Below are 19,170 nucleotides of genomic sequence, written 5' to 3' on the forward strand. Positions count from 1 at the left end.
CCTGAAGTTCGAAAAATGGTGAAGCAACATGCAATTTACGTGGACTTACCTTTATCAATGCCCACCATTCAGTTTACAGTAATCGATGTTTCTATCAGGTAATCAATATATGTTGTTGGAAAAACATTTTTTTCTCTTAAAAACATATTTAGGATGATATGTGTTGACAAAAATCAGCTGATAATGCCACAAAAATGTAATCGATTTTGTCACAAGATCTGATTTTTTTCAGATCAACATAACACAAAAACCTGACCTTATGGAGAGAAACGGATGCCATTTCCTGATTCAGCAGTGCAAAAGTACCCTAAATCAGTTGTAAAAATCTAGACAACATTCAAAAAGTAAAAAATTGTTGCCCAGTGTCAGGTTGCAATTTTTTTTTTTTAGGTGACATATTATTCTTGTCTTGGAATAGCTATCTAGCACTCTGTGAAATTTGAAAGAGAAACTCGTAGCTACCATTTACCAGAGAATTGAGATTCTGAAATATCTGCATACTGGTGTGAAAAACATGGTGACCTTAACAAAAGAATGGCAAAATAAGAAACCGAGAGAAACTGAAATGGACAGATCTGTCCATCGCTATTTGGGGGTGACAGAGGAAGATTCAACATAAACTTAGGCAGTGTAGCTTGGGGGTCTTCCTGGATCCTTTGCTGTCGCTTGAGGCTCGGGTGGCCTCAGTGGCTTGGAGTGCCTTCCATCAGCTTTGGCTGGTGGCCCAGCTATGCCCCTATATTCCCTGGACAGGAATAGCCTACCTACTGTCAGTGGTGGAGGAAGCCGCTTGGGCGCCTGGGGCGGCATGCTTAGGGGCAGGGTGAGGGCGGGGCAAGCCACCCACAGGGGCCTCCAGAGTTTGCCTGCCTCCTCCCACTCAGCCCCCCTACATCTGGGGGGAGGCAGTGAGTGGACCGTTTGGGCAGCACGGAGCCTGCATGCGCCGAAGCCACTGTGTCTCTCCCAGGAGAGACATGTGGCTCAGGAGCACTACAGGCCCTGCGGTGAGTGACAGTCAGCATTTTGTCACCCCCCTCAGTGGTGACACCCGGGGCGGCACACACACCCCCCCACTGTGACCCCCCCTTCCTCCGCTCATGACTACTGTTGTCTATTCTCTGGTAACCTTAAGGTTAAATTACTTCAATGTGTTATACGTAGGGCTGCCTCTGAAGATGGTTCAGAGGTGCAGAATTCAGTGGTCAGGTTGCTCACCGGGACAAGACGGTTTGAGCATATTACACCAATCCTGGTTCGACTGCACGGGCTACCAGTTAGTTTCCAGGCCCAATTCAAAGTGCAGGTTTTGACTTACAAAGCCTTAAATGAGTCAGGACCGCAATACCTCAAGGACTGCCTCTCTCCATGTGAACCAACCCAGACCCTGAGATCATCTTCTGAGGCCCTTCTTCGTGTGCCTCCTCCTCAAGAGGTCTGGAGGGTGGCAACACGAGAACAGGCCTTCTCTGCAGTGGCTCCCCATCAGTGGAATGCTCTTCCAGGGAAATTCACCTGGCGCCTTCATTATACACCTTTAGGCACCAGGCAAAAGTGTTCCTTTTTAACCAGGCCTTTGGTTGATCTGTTTGACATCCTATACCCTTTAAAATGTGTGTTTTTAGAGGGGGGCAATTGGGTTGTTATTGTTTTTATTTCGATTATGCATTTGTGGTTTTATATTTTGATTTTATTTGGTGCACCTCCCTGAGACCTCTGGGTATAGGGTGGTATATAAATTCAATCAATCAATAAATAATAAAAATGAACACTCCGGTTTACCCTGCACCCAGGGTGCTCCTGCTGCTGGTGTTGGAAGTGGTGCACATGCAATTGTTGTTCCTACTGAAATATTCAGTTATTGAGTATATATCCTACCCTTCCTCCAAAGTTGCCCAGAGTGACAAACACAGAGACATTTCAGAAACAAAAAACAAAACAGCTAAATAGTTAAAACATTTTAAAAACAATTAAAAATACCTAAAAACAATTTCAGTTAAAAACTTTCGAAAAGCAGTTGCATTAAAAACATCATTAACAATATTATTTCATCCAGGACGCTCAGATTTGGCTGAAATACTGTGTCCCCCCTGACTCCAGCTTCAACCTGAATTGAGGGAAAAAAGGACCTAGATTCATTTTAAACTGATAGTGTGTACACAGCCCTAATCTCAGCAGGGATCTGTTTCATTAGCTCGGAACTATTTTTTCCTCAGTTTCCAAAGAAGCGATTTCTTGCTCCTCCACCTGCAGCTGCTGGGTGACCTTGGGCCAGTCACACTTCTCTGAAGTCTCTCAGCCCCACTCACCTCACAGAGTGTTTGCTGTGGAGGAGGAAGGGAAAGGAGAATGTTAGCCGCTTTGAGACTCCCTAGGGTAGTGATAAAGCGGGATATCAAATCCAAACTCTTCTTCTTCTTCTTCTTCTTTTGTTACCTTCTTATCCCTCTGTGTGCTGCAGTTGTCCTTTCGTGGGTGAGAGGGACTGTCATTATAATTTCAAATGATATATATATATTGGTGTTTTAAAATATGACATTAAAAACAATTTTTTAAAAATTGCAATCACAAAACATAGTGGGTCCTAAAATGTACATCATACCTGTCAAAGGCCAAGATAAAGAACTGTATCTTGTAAATCTATTTTAATAAAAACTATTCTAAGCCTATTAATATATCTATTATTTATCTTTATCCCCACCCAGAACTCCATACACAAGGCATGTCCGAGTTCCGTTTTGGGGGCCCAATCTGGCCCGCCGGTTGGTTTAATCCGATCCCTGCGGCAGTTTAATTCCTATGGTAAAATCCCCCAAAGAGCTCAAGATCTTCAATCCTCAAGAAAGCTCAAGAACTTCGGTTGGCCCTCACGCATCTTCACTTCATCAAATCTGGCTCTCTTTGAAAAAAGCTTGGGCACCCCTGCCATACCCCAAATAGGCCTCAGTGCAAAAGGCCAGATCGAGGGAAACAACTCTCTTGTGCAGATAAATGACAGGTGTACATTATCCAGTGCATTGTCAGAGGGAGCACATGATGGCAGACTTAACGGTGTCAGAAGCTTCAGACTGAGCCACTTCAGGTGAAATCTCACTTGTATGTGAGATGGGGGGGTATATTTTTTTAACTCTCCTGTGCTGAAAAATAAACCTGTCTGCCTAGAAAAGGGAAGGTCATGGCAAAATACCAAATATTGTTTGATAGCTTTTGTGACAAGGACTGTGAGCAGTGCTATTTCATGAACAGCTTAGAATGGCAACGGCCCCACCTGAGAGGGGCTGGGACTGAGTTCCAACAAGTTCCAGCTGAAAAAAAGCCCAGACTGTGAGGATGCAGGAAACTATAAAATCTTCACAAATAAACCAAGTACAGTGGTGCCCCGCAAGACGAATTCCTCGCAAGATGGAAAACTCGCTAGACGAAAGAGTTTTCCGTTTTGGAGGTGCTTCGCAAAACGAATTTCCTATGGGCTTGCTTCGCAAGATGACAATGCCTTGCGAGTTCCTGCGGGTTTTTTTCCCTCCCCCCCTTTTTCTAAGCCGCTAAGCCGCTTATCAGCTGATCTGATCAGCAGATAAGCTGCTAAAAGCCGCTAATAGCGCTAATCCGCTAATCCGTCAATGGGCTTGCTTCACAAGACAAAAAAACCGCTAGACGAAGAGAATCACAGAATGGATTCTTTTCGTCTTGCGAGGCACAACTGTACAGTTGTACCTTGGTTTTTGAACAGCTTAGTGCTCAAACATTTTGGCTTTCGAACGCCACAACCCGGTTCCGGTTTGTTATGGTTTGTGAACTATTTTTGGAAGCCGAACATCCGACAGGGCTTCCGTGGCTTCTGATTGGCTGCAGGAGCTTCCTACAGCCAATCAGAAGCCGTGCTTTCGTTTCCGAATGTTTTGGAAGTCGAACAGACTTCTGAAACGGATTCTGTTCAACTTCCAAGTATGTCTGTACTGTCTGACAGTGACATCAGACTGTTTCATTGCTCTTTTCTTTGTGTGTCTGTATATGTGTCTGTGTGCTTAGATCCTGGCCAATGTTATCATCTTTATCTGCGGGAACCTGGCAGGAGCGTATCACAAACAATTAATGGAACTTGCTCTGCAGCAAACATATCAGGACACCTGTAACTGCATCAAGTCCCGGATCAAGCTTGAGTTTGAGAAGCGGCAGCAGGTAAAGCTCTTCTCAGGATTTCATTTACCCTTCCATTTTGTCCAGTTCTTTGTTTTCCTTTGTTGGGTGTGTGGAAATGATTATTGATTAGGCAGGAGAGGCAAGAAGCTCTTCAGAAATCCATTTACGACTTGCAATTTCCACCCAGGCGTAGAGATGTAATTGCTGCTGCTGCCCTTGTGCTTTTTCCCCTCCTTCACTTGTAATCCAAAATAAGTGAAGATGAAAAAACAGTAATAAGAGAAAGTGTGAGATAAAAGGAATATTAGGCTGATATCATCAAAGTTCTTGTTTTGGTATGGTCTTTTGCTGTGGAACATCAATGACCATTCATCCTTTATGCTGAAGAGCAATTTCAAGGAACATCATCCAGACTAATGGACATAGCTTGTTAATGGATAAGACTTCTCTTTAGGTGGAGGGATCATGTGATTTACAGAAGTCTTGGGGAAATGCAAGAAGATTCTGTTTTGTAATAAGAGAAAATAGAAGCTCTTATTCAGATAAATTCAGGGCTATAGAAACTATAGAAACTTGCAACAATTCATAAAACCACAGTCAAACATTAAAAACTTCCCAGTATCACAGGAAGTACCATATTTTTCGCCCTATAAGACGCACCGGACCATAGGACGCACATTGTTTTTAGAGGGGGGAAAACAAGAAAAAAAAATCTCCCCCTCTCTGCCCAGCGCCCCTTCAGCGGAGCGGCAGGAGGCGCTGCGCAGAGAGGGGGAGAATTCCCCCCCTTGTTTCCCCCCTGTAAAACAAGGTGCCGTTCAAGGTGTGTTCAGGCGGCTACCTTGGAAGCCTGGAGAGCGAGAGGGGTCGGTGTGCACCGACCCCTCTTGCTCTCCAGGCTTCAGGTTCCTTTCGACCTGCTCTTTGGGGCTGGCGGGGGGAAGCCTCCTGCCAGCCCCAAAGAACACGTCAGGGAGCAGTGGAATGGCGCGCAACCTTCTGCTGCTCCCCGAGCTTGTGGGACTGGCGGTGGGGGGAAGCGCTGCTTTCCCCCACCGCCAGCCCCAAAGAGCAGGTCGGGGAGCAGCGGAAAGGCGTGCAGCCTTCCCGTTGCTCCGCGAGCTTCTTGGGGCTGCCGGGGAAGCCCAGGGCTATGGCTTCTATAGCCCCTCGCACCCTCTCCCGGCTGGTGAGGTGGCGCGCGGCTATGGCAATACTCCCACCTCCTGCAAAAGCACCCTTTAAGGAGTGCACGGCTCCTGTGGGCTTTTCTACGAGGAGGGAGAAGGGACTGACTGGCCGCTTCAGTCCCTTGTCCCTCCTGAGGAAAAGCCCGCAAGAGCAACGTGGAGCTTGTGTGCGGCTTTCGGGGGCTTTTCCTGCCTGCCTCCCCCCCTGCATTCGCTCCATAGGACACACACACATTTCCCCTTCATTTTTGGAGGGGAAAAGGTGCATCCTATAGAGCGAAAAATACGGTACCTTATACCATTACTCTGTCTGTTTTTCCTTAGACTTTTAGCATATGCGCAACCCTGGCTTTTGTGTCAAGTGTTAGTGCATGTGATAGATTAATAATTTAATAATCAAAGTAGAAGCCCGAATTCATAACTTTCTGATAAATTTAAAGGCAGATTTTAAAAAGGCAATGAAAAATGTCATAATGCATTCTTAAAATCCTTACTGATAAAGAATTTTGCCTGAAAGATGAGCTAGTGAGCATTGCATCAATCCAGATGCAATTTGAAAGAGTTGCTTCCTCAAGCAGAAGAATTTGCAGGACTCTTCAGTGGTTGTCCCAGAGCAGCTTGGGCTTCCTTTGGTCTAGTTAGTATATCGGTTTTAAAATGATTAAGGGTGATAATCAGAACAGAATAGCTTGTCATATATCTCAGGGGATTGTTGCCCCCATGAGTGTCCTGCTATCCAAGCAAAATGGGACCGCCTGACTTTCAAACAAACAAACAAACAAACAAACAAACAAACAAACGGCAAGGGCAAAACGTGGCTTGCTCTTCGCTTTTCCCTAACCCTTCAGATGCTGCCTGCATCCTGGCTTTCTCCTGACACTTTGCTAGAATTTTGTATTTTTATGCTGTGAACTGTCCTGTATACAGATTTAATAAAAAAAATTAAAGTAAAATGAGCATGTGTCTATATATCTTTTTGTCTCATTTATTGCTTTTATGACAAATATAAAATAGATGCATGCTCTGTATGTATATATGTGTGTCTAAATATATATGTATGTAAGCTCTTTTAGCACATATATTTCAGCTACCCTATAAAATTGTTTGCCCCATTGATAAATTGTTGCAGAAAATAAACTAAGGCACTTTCCAAGCTTTCATGCCTGGTTTTGACATTGACAAGTAGTTAGCATAATTAGCCTTGTTCATTTCAGGTGTTTTGCATCTTATGACTTATAAGATGTTTTGAAAGACTCTAGCAGGAGGCGGCAGACGTCTCTCAGAGAGAGCTAACTGAATGTCACTCTCAGTGAGGAGGCAGGATCCGAATAATAATAATAATGATAATAATAATGGGATTAGAAACTGGAGTCAGGAGCTGTGACAGGTTTAAATGAACAAGGTAACCGAGTGGTTACACTAGATGTGTAACTGAAGCAATGCCTTTCTTTACTATGGTGAAAATCATTTTCCAGCTTGCGAGAGAAAATGAATCCAGTAGGAAAGATCTTCATTCTAAATAAACTGGGGTGGAGGAAGAAAGCTTGTTAATTGCTAGTGAAGCATTATTGTATTGAACTTGTACATCCGATTAATTCATAGTTGTAGAAGTGGCATGCTGTCCATTTCTGAGCAGCAGGAAGTCCAGGGGCAGGGCTATAGGATTTGGAATGGAAGATTTATTAGGTATTTACTTTATTTGCCAATATTGAAGCAATATTGAACTGGAGGCCAAAACAGGCATGCCCAGTGCAGGTAGAAGATCCTTTTGGGAGTCTATGTGCCTGTAGTTTTGTGCTAATGGGGCAGAGAGTTTTCATCAGGAAGAAGGCAAGCATGGCGGCTGTTAGAATGAAATGTATTCCTCTGAAATGTCAGAGGTGTATTCCACTTGAATGTGATTTAGCTTTAACTTGACTGTATCCTGTGCTTATCAGGCCTTGATCTCTGCCCTACCTGAGCATTCAAGAAGCCCCCACAGCCATTAAGAAACATTAACGTTGTTAAATGGGCTCTGAGCAGCCATTCATAGTTAGTAGGTCACTCAAACTTGCAATGCTGTAAACATTAATGCCTACATAAAACAATGCACTAATTTCACATTTCAGGAAAAAATAGCTCCCCTGGAGTGTTAGTGAACATTGGCTTATTCTTTTTAAAATGACTTATCTTTTCACTCATACCTGGAGAGGAAAAGCTATTTCAGTCAGGTTAATGCTCAGGACATCAGAAATAGATTTTCTTTTCAGTTCTATGGTTGCAGGGGAAGGAGGAGGAGACCTAGGTATGGTTTGGCCAGGCTGATAGTGTGTTGGCTTAGGAGAGTCCTTTTCATTTCAGATTGCCAGTTGAGGGACCTTTCTTGTTTGTCTCAGAATTCTCTCTCTTTGGCTGGGAGTACTGGGGTTGAGATGTAAGACATTCAGTTCATATGGAAACATTGGACAGGTCTTTTGGGCTGTCGTTGTGTACCAAGAAGTTGAAAATGTATTGATAATATTTCCAACATCCAGAAAAAAGGTGCCATCACTCACCACGCAAGGACATTCTGGCCCCACAACCCAGACTCCAGCCACAAGAGTGGAGGCCTGCTTGAGAGGCGTCCTTCGAGATCTGCGTCTTGGGGTGTTGCGTGTTGGCTTAGGAGAGTCCTTTTCATTTCAGATTGCCAGTTGAGGGACCTTTCTTGTTTGTCTCAGAACTCTCTCTCTTTGGCTGGGAGTACTGGGGTTGAGATGTAAGACATTCAGTTCATATGGAAACATTGGACAGGTCTTTTGGGCTGTCGTTGTGTACCACGAAGTTGAAAATGTATTGATAATATTTCCAACATCCAGAAAAAAGGTGCCATCACTCACCATGCAAGGACATTCTGGCCCCACAACCCAGACTCCAGCCACAAGAGTGGAGGCCTGCTTGAGAGGCGTCCTTCGAGATCTGCGTCTTGGGGTGTTGCTTAGGAGTCTTTGGGGTGAAGATTTCATTTCGGAGACATTAATTTTGCTGTTATTGCCATTGGCTTTTTGTATTTTTATTTTTAGATCTCATCATGGCTTACGCTGGGGTGGTTTAATTTTGTCACATACGTTCTGGTATGTTTTTATTTCTTGCTTAAGTCTGCTTTCGTTATATTTTTGCAATTGCCCAAATCTCTTCTTGCTGTACGCTGCCTTGAGCAGGGTTTTAATTGTGGAGAGATTTCACAAGAGGAGCAAAAGTCTCCAGCCAAGGAAGGCACCGCTTGGCACAGAGGCTCTTGCGGCCAGAAGCAGCAAGGTGTCCTCCTGTTCTGTACAGGCTGATCCCAGCCCTGCAGTGCTCCTGCTGACACCCCCCCCATGGGCACCACAATGTCCTCCCATGCCCTTTGAACCTGCCCTTGAGTCTGGGAGGAGCATCTCATGAATGGAATCTGGGCCAGAAAACACCAACACCCCATCCGAAAATAAAATAAACCCCAAAACAATAAAGTAAGACTGTGTGTGTGTAAATATCTCTCTATCTATCTCTCCATCATCATCTCCATAGTCTGCATAGTTCTTGTCCTTTGCTAGTCCAAATCTTTTAAAAGACCAATGGCACAGGTTTAGCAGCATCTTTCAGAACTGGTGTACATAATGAAAGGCTACCAAGCTGTCAAGAATGTCTCTCTTTCTCTTTCTTTTTTTACCCCTGGCCTAACATAACCTTTGTGTGACTTTCTCAGTAAAAGTGTCTTCCCAAGCTCCTCCCCCTTTCCATCTAAGATCTTATGAATCCCCCATGCTCCTATTAAAGCCCAGGCAGAAATAGGTGGCTCACCTGTAACTGAGCCGGACACCTGTGCAGTCATCCATACAGGCTTTAGTGCCTGCACAGACCATGCTCTGGGATTTTTTAAAGCTGCTGCTTCTGCCTTGTGCCCTCAAGGAGATCGAGGGGTCGGGCCAAGTGTCTTTCTAGTCAGCTAGTTCCTCATGGACAGCCAAAGGAAAGGCCACCCCCTCAAGACAACCTGAAAAACAGCAGCAAACTGTTTTGGTCTGCATTTTACAAGGCAGGGCAAGGAAGGAGCATTTTCTTGTACAAATAGGATCGGGCCCCTGCAGAGTCACTACTGCCCAAAAGTGTCAGGGCCAAGGACTCTGTCTTCCCAGTGGGATAAGTTTAGCAAACACTCTTTTTAATTGCATTTCTGGTGCAACCTGAGTTACTACTCTGAGGAGCTTATCTTTCACTGAACATGCTCAGGATTGCACTGAAATATTTAGGTTTAAAAAACTGGTGGTAGAACTCTTTTTTCTATATAACTTGATCAATATTTTTGCAGAGTAGCATAAGCAAGAAAAGGCATGTTCTTTCTCCTTGAGGAGCTTAGTATCAATTTTGAAAGCAAGAGGGGGGAGGGGGGAGACGGAGGCAAGGATAGTGGGGACAGAATCCACAAAAACACTTAAGGTGCTTCGTTTTTGTGGTCATGAGGAGTAAAAAGATAAACCAAAGACAGCACTTGAAAACATGGGTTTTGAGAGAAGAGAGAGGTAGCACCACGCAAACGTTCTGGGAGGGAATTCCCGGCATGAAGGGCAGTGAGGGAGAATGAGCAGAGTAGATGAACAAGAAGGAAACTTGTTACAGATAGGTAGCCGTGTTGGTCTGCCATAGTCAAAATAAAAAAATTCCTTCCTGTAGCACCTTAAAGACCAACTAAGTTAGTTCTTGGTATGAGCTTTCGTGTGCATGCACACTTCTTCAGATACACTGAAACAGAAGTTGCCAGATCCTTCTATATAGTGAGAAGGTGGGGAGGGGTATTACTCAGGAGGGTGGTGGGAATGGGAGATTGGCAGATAGCTGAGATGAGCCTGTTGACGACTCTTAACAACTGTAATAGGTCTTACAGGAAAAGGCAAGGGGTGAGAAGGTGAGAAATGGCTTAGTCATGTATAATGGGATAAGAATCCAATGTCTCTGTTCAGACCGGGTCTCTCCATTGTTTTGAGTTTGGTATAGAGTTGCAATTCAGCAGCTTCTCTTTCCAGTCTATTTCTGAAATTCCTTTGTAGTAAAACAGCTACTTTGAGATCTTGTATAGAATGTCCTGGGAGATTGAAGTGTTCTCCTACTGGTTTCTCTGTTTTGTGATTCTTGATGTCAGATTTATGTCCGTTTATTCTGTGGTGTAAGGTTTGGCCTGTTTGTCCAATATAGAGAGCTGAAGGACACTGTTGGCATTTGATGGCATACACAGTGTTAGACGATGAGCAATTAAATAGTCCTGAGATGGTATGTGTGATGTTGTTGGGGCCAGTAATGGTGTTGTCCGGGTGTATGTGGCAGCAAAGTTGGCATCTGGGTTTATTGCAGGCTCTGGTGCCAGTGTCCGTGTTAAGTCTGGTTGTAGTATTATTGTGGGTTAGGAGTTGTTTAAGATTGGGTGGCTGTCTGTAGGCAATGAAAGGTCTTCCTCCCAGAGCTTGAGAAAGAGAACTGTCATTGTCCAGGAGAGGTTGTAGATCTCTGATGATGCGTTGAACTGTTTTAACTTGGGAGCTGTATGTGATGACTAGTGGTGTTCTGTTATTTTCTTTTTTGGGTCTGTCTTGCAGCAAGTTCTCTCTGGGTATCAGTCTGGCTCTGTTGATCTGTTGTCTAACTTCATCTGCTGGGTATTTTAGTTCTGAAAATGTTTGCTGTAGATCTCTTAGGTGAGAGTCTCTGTCTGTAGAATTGGAACAGATGCGGCTGTAACGTAGTGCCTGGCTATATACAATGGACTGTTTGGTATGTTTGGGATGGTAGCTAGAGGCATGTAGATATGTTTGTCGGTCAGTTGGTTTACGGTATAAGGTGGTGTCTAGGCGTCCATCCTGTATTTTTATAGTAGTGTCCAAAAAATGTATTTCTTGCATAGATTGATTCATTGTAAGGTTGATTGTGGGGTGAAAATCATTGAATTTCTGGTGAAAGGTGTCCAGGGTCTGTTGACCATGTGTCCAGATGATAAAAATATCGCCAATGTATCGTAGGTACAAGAGAGGTTTGAGTGGGTAGGAGTTTAGGAAACGTTGTTCTAAATCTGCCATGAAGATGTTGGCATACTGTGGGGCCATGCGGGTGCCCATTGCTGTGCCGCTGATCTGAAGGAACAGGTCATCACCGAATTTGAAGTTGTTGTGGGTAAGGACAAATTGGCAGAGTTTGGTGGCAAGGTCTGCTGTGGTTTTATCTGAAATGGTGTTCCTTACGCCAAAGAATAAACGGACATAAATCTGACATCAAGAATCACAAAACAGAGAAACCAGTATGAGAACACTTCAATCTCCCAGGACATTCTATACAAAGTAGCTGTTTTACTACAAAGGAATTTCAGAAATAGACTGGAAAGAGAAGCTGCTGAATTGCAACTCATTACCAAACTCAAAACAATGGAGAGACCTGGTCTGAACAGAGACATTGGATTTTTATCTCATTATACATGACCAAGCCATTTCTCACCTTCTCACCCCTTGCCTTTTCCTGTAAGACCTATTACAGTCGTTAAGAGTCGTCAACAGGCTCATCTCAGCTATCTGCCAATCTCCGGTTCCCACCACCCTTCTGAGTAATACCCCTCCCCACCTTCTCAATATATAGAAGGATCTGGCAACTTCTGTTTCAGTGTATCTGAAGAAGCGTGCATGCACACGAAAGCTTATACCAAGAACTAACTTAGTTGGTCTTTAAGGTGCTACAGGAAGGAATTTTTTTATTTTCCCTTGATCTAGATGCTATACTCCTATTGATGCAGCCCAGAATTGCATTGGCTTTTTTAGCTGCCGCGTCTCACTGTTGGCTCATGTCAAGTTTGTGGTCAACCAAGATTCCTAGATCCTTTTCACATGTACTGCTCTCAAGCCAGGTGTCCCCCATCTTGTATTTGTGCCTCTCATTTTTTTTGCCCAAGTGCAATACTTTACATTTCTCCCTGTTAAAATTCATCCTGTTTGTTTTGGCCCAGTTCTCTAATCTGTCAAGGTCGTTTTGAAGTGTGATCCTGTCCTCTGGGGTGTTAGCCACCCCTCCCAGTTTGGTGTCATCTGCAAATTTGATCGGGATGCCCTTGAGTCCATCATCCAAGTCGTTGATAAAGATGTTGAATAAGACCGGGCCCAAGACAGAACCCTGTGGCACCCCACTAGTCACTCTTCTCCAGGATGAAGAGGAACCATTGATGAGCACCCTTTGGGTTCGGTCAGTCAGCCAGTTACAAATCCACTGAGTGGTAGCATAGTCAAGACCGCATTTTACCAGCTTCTTTACAAGAATATCATGGGGCACCTTGTCAAATGCCTTGCTGAAATCAAGGTAGGCTACATCCACTGCGTTCCCTTCATCTACCAGGCTTGTAATTCTGTCAAAAAACAAGATCAGGTTAGTCTGACATGACTTATTTTTCAGAAATCCATGCTGACTATTGGTGATCACAGCATTCCTTTCTAGGTGCTCACAGACTGTTTGCTTAATGATCTGCTCCAGAATCTTCCCTGGTATTGATGTCAAACTGACTGGGCGGTAATTATTTGGGTCCTCTCTTTTCCCCTTTTTGAAAATAGGGACAACATTTGCCCTCCTCCAGTCTGCCGGGACTTCGCCTGTTCTCCAGGAATTCTCAAAGATGACTGCCAGTGGTTCTGAGATCACATCTGCCAGTTCTTTTAATACTCTTGGATGCAGTTCATCTGGCCCTGGAGACTTGAATACATCTAAACTAGCCAAATATTCTTGTACTGTCTCCTTAGTTATTCTGGGCTGTGTTTCCTTTGCTGAATCATTTGCTCCAAATTCTTCAGGTCGGGCATTGTTTTCTTTATCGGAGAAGACTGAGGCAAAGAAGGCATTGAGGAGTTCAGCCCTTTCTGTGTCCCCTGTTTGCATTTCACCATCTTCTTCTCTGAGTGACTCCACTGTTTCTTTGTTCTTCCTTTTGCTATGAACATACCCATAAAAGCCTTTTTTGTTGCTTTTAACCTCTCTAGCAAGCCTGAGTTCATTCTGTGCTTTAGCTTTTCTGACTTTGTGTCTACACGTGCTGGCTATTTGTTTGAATTCCTCTTTGGTGGTTTCCCCCCTTTTCCATTTTCTGTACACATCCTTTTTTAATCTTAATTCAGTTAAAAGTTCTTTAGATAGCCACCCTGGCTTCTTTAGGCACCTTCCATGTTTCCGTCTCATTGGTATTGCCTGACGTTGTGCTTTTACTATCTCCCTCTTAACAAACTCCCAGCCATCATGAACTCCCTTTCCTTTTAGTATTACTGTCCATGGGATCTCACCCAGCACTTCCCTAAGTTTTATGAAGTCGGCTTTCTTAAAGTCAAGAAATTGAGTCCTAGTATGCTTGGCTGCTCCATTGACCTGGTGTCTATGTGCCACCCTGAAGCCTTTCAGAGCTATCCACCATACTCTATCGCATCTTCCTTCCTCAGAAACCATCCTGCTGGTTCCTGATGCTTTAAAACAGGGAGAGGTGCAGCAAAAATGGGAATTAGCTGTAGTCGTTCTGTCTCAGTTGACTTTGTTTTCCAACCCTTGAGGTTCTTTTCAGCACAATAGTTCTGTGTCAGCTCTAATGTGGGCAACACAAAACAGGCTGCATTTCCGACAGATACATGACAAGACCTTGATGTGCCTATTTATTCTCCATACCATACTAGGCAAAAAAAAACCACCACAATCTTTTAACCCGCACACCACTTTCTTGGAACCAAAGCACAGCTATGATATGGAGGCCAACAAATTTCCATATATTTCCATATATCAATGCTAATTCATTAAACATCACTGGATAAATCACAGAGTTGGGGAAACAGGTTGGTTGGCTTGGTACTGACTCTCCTAACAAAGCATTACAGCAGGGAGGAGTGAAACATATTTCTTTATTATTATTTTTTATAATAATTTTTATTGCATTTTTCCAGTTTCAGATAGTACAGAAAGAAGAAAAAACAGAAAAGATAAAAAGAAAAAGAAAGAAAAAAATCAAACCATTCCAACAACTTATTTCATCTTCTATCGGACTTCCCCACATCTCCCGCATAATGCATTCTTATCAATAAATTTAATCAGCAAGTTGTAACCTTGTTTCGCGTGTTTCTTTGTACTTTCAATTAGAGTTTGAGTTTAAATCCCTTATTTTCCAATTACTCTAAAAACATAACATATTATCACTTTTAACTATTTAAACATTGGTTCTTTCAAAGATGTTATCCAATTTCATATAAAATCCACTTTCATTACTGGGGCTAACCTTCTAAATCATGCGGCATATTATAGTTCATATAACTTATAATGTTTTTGTAGATAGTCTTTAAATTTTTCCCAGTCCTCCTCCATCGTCTCTTCTCCCAAATCTCGGATCCTGGCAGTCATCTCGGCTAGTTCCATGTAGTTCATCAGTTGCGTCTGCCAATCTTCCAGTGTGGGCAAATCTTGAGTCTTCCAATACTTAGCGATAAGGATTCTTGCTGCTGTAGTAGCATACATAAAAAACGTTCTGTCCTTCTTTGACACCTTTTGGCCGACAATGCCCAAGAGGAAGGCCTCCGGTTTCTTAGGAAAGGTGTACTTAAACACCTTTTTTAACTCATTGTAAATCATTTCCCAGAAGGCCTTCACTTTTGGACAAGTCCACCACAGGTGAAAGAATGTCCCTTCAGCCTCCTTGCATTTCCAACATTTATTATCAGACAAATGGTATATCTTAGCAAGCTTGACTGGGGTCATGTACCACCTGTATACCATTTTCATAATGTTTTCTTTCAGAGCATTACATGCAGTAAACTTCATACCGGTGGTCCATAACCTTTCCCAGTCCTCCGACATGATATTGTAACCAATGTCCTGAGCCCATTTTATCATGGCTGATTTGACTATCTCATCCTGAGTATTCCATTTAAGCAGCAAGTTATACATTCTCGATAATAACTTGGTCCTTGGCTCTAACAGCTCTGTCTCAAGTTTCGATTTTTCCACCTGGAATCCTGTTTTTTTGTCCGACTTAAAAACCTCATTAATTTGGGCATAATGAAACCAATCTTGCACCTTATCCTTTAATTTTTCAAAGCTCTGCAACCTCCAATTGTCTCCAATGTTTTCTATTATTTCCCAATATTTCGGCCAGCCGGCCTCCATATTAGGTTTTTTCCGAGCCTTGGCCTCTATTGGTGATAGCCACCTCGGGGTCTTACTTTCAAGTAAGTCTTTGTATTTTTTCCAGACCATAAATATTGCTTTTCTGACAATATGGCTTTTGAACATTCCATGTGTTTTTGCCTTGTCATACCACAAATACGCATGCCAACCTAACGAATTGTTAAAGCCTTCCAGATCTAGGACATCAGTGTTTTCTAGCAAAATCCAATCTTTCAACCAGCAGAAGGCTGCAGCTTCGTAGTATAACCTTAAGTCTGGCAGGGCAAACCCCCCTCTTTCTTTTGCATCAGTTAATATTTTAAACTTTATTCGGGGCTTTTTGCCCTGCCAAACAAACTTCGAAATATCCTTCTGCCACTTTCCAAAACATTCCACTCTGTCCACGATCTGCAAGGCCTGGAACAAAAACAACATTTTTGGCAAAACGTTCATCTTTATAGCTGCAATTCGGCCTAACAAGGATAATTTCAATCTTGACCAGATTTCTAGGTCTTTTTTAACTTCTGACCAACATTTCTCATAGTTGTCTTTAAATAAGTTCAAATTTTTGGAAGACAAGTTAACCCCCAGGTATTTCACTTTTTTAACAACATTTAAGTCTGTTTCCTTCTGAAACCCATCTGTTTCAGAAGATGTCAAATTCTTTCCTAATACCTTAGTTTTTTGTTTGTTCAACTTAAATCCCGCCACCCGACCAAATACTTGAATCAATTCTAAAACTCTTTTGGTACTAGATTCTGGCTCCTGTAATGTTAAAACCAAGTCATCTGCAAAAGCTTTCAGTTTATATTGTTTCGCTCCGACCCGTATTCCTTGTACCTGCCGGTCCTTCCTAATCATATTCAGCAACACCTCCAGGACTGAGATAAATAATAAAGGGGATAGGGGGCACCCCTGTCGTGTTCCTTTTTCAATATGGAACTCTTCTGTCACCACATTGTTCACTATCAACTTAGCTTTTTGTTCTGAATAGATTGCTTCTATTCCATTTTCAAACCCCCGTCCCACTCCCATCCCTTCCAAGTTTTTCTTCATGAACTTCCAAGAAATGTTATCAAAGGCCTTCTCTGCATCAATGAATATTAACACGGCTTTGGTGTTAATATTTGTTTGCAAAAGTTCCAGAATATCAATAATGTTCCTGGTATTGTCAAACAGATGCCTGCCTGGAAGAAAGCCTGCTTGGTCCTTATGAATTACTTCATTTAGTACTTTTTTAAATCTATTTGCCAAAATGTCTGCAAATATTTTGTAATCCACATTTAGGAGTGAGATGGGACGGTAGTTCTTAAGTTGAGTCTTTTCAGTTTCCACTTTGGGTATCAGTGTGATGAATGCTTCTTTCCACGTTTCTGGTGCCCTCCCTCCCCCCATAATCTGGTTGCAAACCTCCATTAATGGTTGTATCAGGTAGTCTTTTAACGTCCTATAATACTTGGAGGTAAGCCCATCAGGGCCTGGAGATTTGCCTAGCTGCATGTTCTGAATGGCATCCTCAATTTCCTGTTGTGTTATTTTATGATTCAAGATTGATCTCTTCTCCTGAGATAGTTCTGGTAAGCCATTGTCTTTCAAAAATTGATCTATCTCAATCACTTCCTCAGGCCCTTGGGTATATAATTTTTTGAAGTATTTCTGGAAACACTTTCTAATTTCTCCCGGTTTCTGAATGTTTTTCCCTTCAACTTCTAGGTTAGTAACATAATTTAATTTTTGTCTCTTTTTCAACTGCCAAGCTAGCAGTTTCCCACATTTGTTCGCCGATTCAAAGGATCTTTGTTTCATTTGTTTAATTTTCCATTCCACTTCTTGGTTTATCAGTTTCGTATATTGTGACTGGTGGAATTTAATTTCTCTTAAAATCTCCTTTGATTTTGGATTCAGTCTTAATTTTTTCTCTCCATCTCTTATCCTCTCTAATATCTTATCTTTTTTCCCATTCCAAAGTTTTTTCTTAATCGTATTCTGTTGTATCAGAAACCCTCTCATAACAGCTTTGCTTGCGTCCCAGACTATTCTTTTTTCCACCGAGGTGTTCAAGTTGATTTCAAAATAGTCCTTTAAAGCTTTTTGGGCCTTCTTTACAATCTCTTGATCTCTTAACAGGTTGTCATTCATTTTCCATCTAAAGGAATCGGCAGTAGTAAATCTCATTTCCATTTTCAAGGCGTTGTGGTCGGAGCAGGTCTTTGGGCAGATTTCCACTCTTATAATCTTAGGTGCCAGCCCTCTGGTTGTCCAAATTTGGTCGATTCTTGTCCAGGACAGGTGAGCCTCAGAAAAGAAAGTTCCTTCTTTACCTAAGGGGTTTCTCGTCCTCCATAAGTCAATCAAGTCCATATTGTCAGTTAGTTCAAAAAAAGTTTTTGGTAGTCTTCCGTCCTTGGTCAGATTCTGATTCTGTGACTTATCCATATAAGTAGAGACCACCCCATTCATGTCTCCCATCATAATGATGTTAGAATAGTCCAGATAGTCCAGCAATGTCTCATGCAGCTTCTTGTAAAATTCTGATTTCCCCTCATTAGGTGCGTAGATTCCTAATATCAAAACTTTTTCCCCTTGGGTTTGTATTTCGATTGCCAGGATTCTTCCTTGTTCATCTTTAAACAAAAATTTTGGTAGTAAGTTCTCTTTTGCATAGATCACCACGCCTCTCTTTTTGACTCTGTCTGATGAGATAAATTCTTGGCCTAGTCTTTTGTTTATTAACACTTTCCTGTGAAGCCTAGTCACGTGAGTTTCTTGCAAACAGATTATATCCAAATGTTCTTTTTTCAGAATATGAAAGATCCTTTTGCGTTTTTCCGGGGAATTTGCGCCATTAATGTTCCAACTGTACAGCTGCAGAGACATCCTGTATCAATCTGTTGTTGCTCTTTATGGGGTGTCTTCTTTTTTATCCGAACCCAGAGGTGCTGGTTCTTTCCCAGATTCTGGTGGGGGCCAAGGAACTGCTGTACCCTTCTGCAGGTCTTCTCCGTGATCGTGTAGGAACTTCTGACTGTCCTCTTTCGTTCTAATTTTAGCCTTCTTTTCTTTGTAGTTGAATGATAAACCTTGCGGGAACTCCCACCTATAAGGTATCCCGTTACTTCTCAAAAGTCCAGCTAGATCAGTGTAGTTAGCTCTGAGATCTAACAATTGTTTAGGAATATCCTTGTAGATTTGCGCTCTTCTGTCCTGGATCTCGAGTGCTTTGTTAAAGTGAAGGTCAAGTAGTTTGTCTCTCTCTTGTTTGGTCCTTAGGATGATCAAACAGTCTCTGGGTCTGTCCTTCCTGGTAACTCTTCCCAGTCTAAATGCAGTTGTAATTTTGAAGTCTGTGTCTTCCTTTACCCCAAAATTTAGAGAATTCTGTTGTCAAAAAGCCAGTCAAATCTTCTTTCTCAATCTCAGGGATAGAGCGTAATCTTAAATTATTTTCCCGATTTTTCAATTCCACCATAGACAGATAGGCCTGTTGGTCACTAATATGTTTATGTAGTGGCCTTACCTCTCCTTTCAATTCGTCCACTTTCTGAACAGCTTGATCAGCTTTTTCGTTTGCAGCCTCGGCCAATTTCCGAATCTCAGATGTAGCGCCCTTTAAATTCCCAATTTCTTGTGAATGCTGAGCCACTTGTTCCGATAGTTTGGTAATTGAGGATGTGGCTAAGTCGATTTT

At 42.5% G+C, this 19,170-nt stretch overlaps 1 protein-coding gene across 2 annotated transcripts in view; it reads left to right on the top strand.

The window, feature by feature from the left end:
- Positions 1-19,170, top strand: part of ADCY2 (adenylate cyclase 2) — a gene marked incomplete at its 5' end in the record, with an annotated part of 155,653 nt that overhangs the window by 63,058 nt on the left and 73,425 nt on the right. For both annotated transcript variants that reach the window (XM_081205960.1, XM_081205961.1), the window contains one exon: positions 4,030-4,179. In XM_081205960.1, coding sequence (XP_081062086.1) covers positions 4,030-4,179 — 150 coding nt within the window. The remainder of the gene's footprint in view (positions 1-4,029; positions 4,180-19,170) is intronic.

Source organism: Podarcis bocagei (assembly GCF_964188305.1).
Source record: "Podarcis bocagei genome assembly, chromosome: 8".
NCBI classification, from domain to species: domain Eukaryota; kingdom Metazoa; phylum Chordata; class Lepidosauria; order Squamata; family Lacertidae; genus Podarcis; species Podarcis bocagei.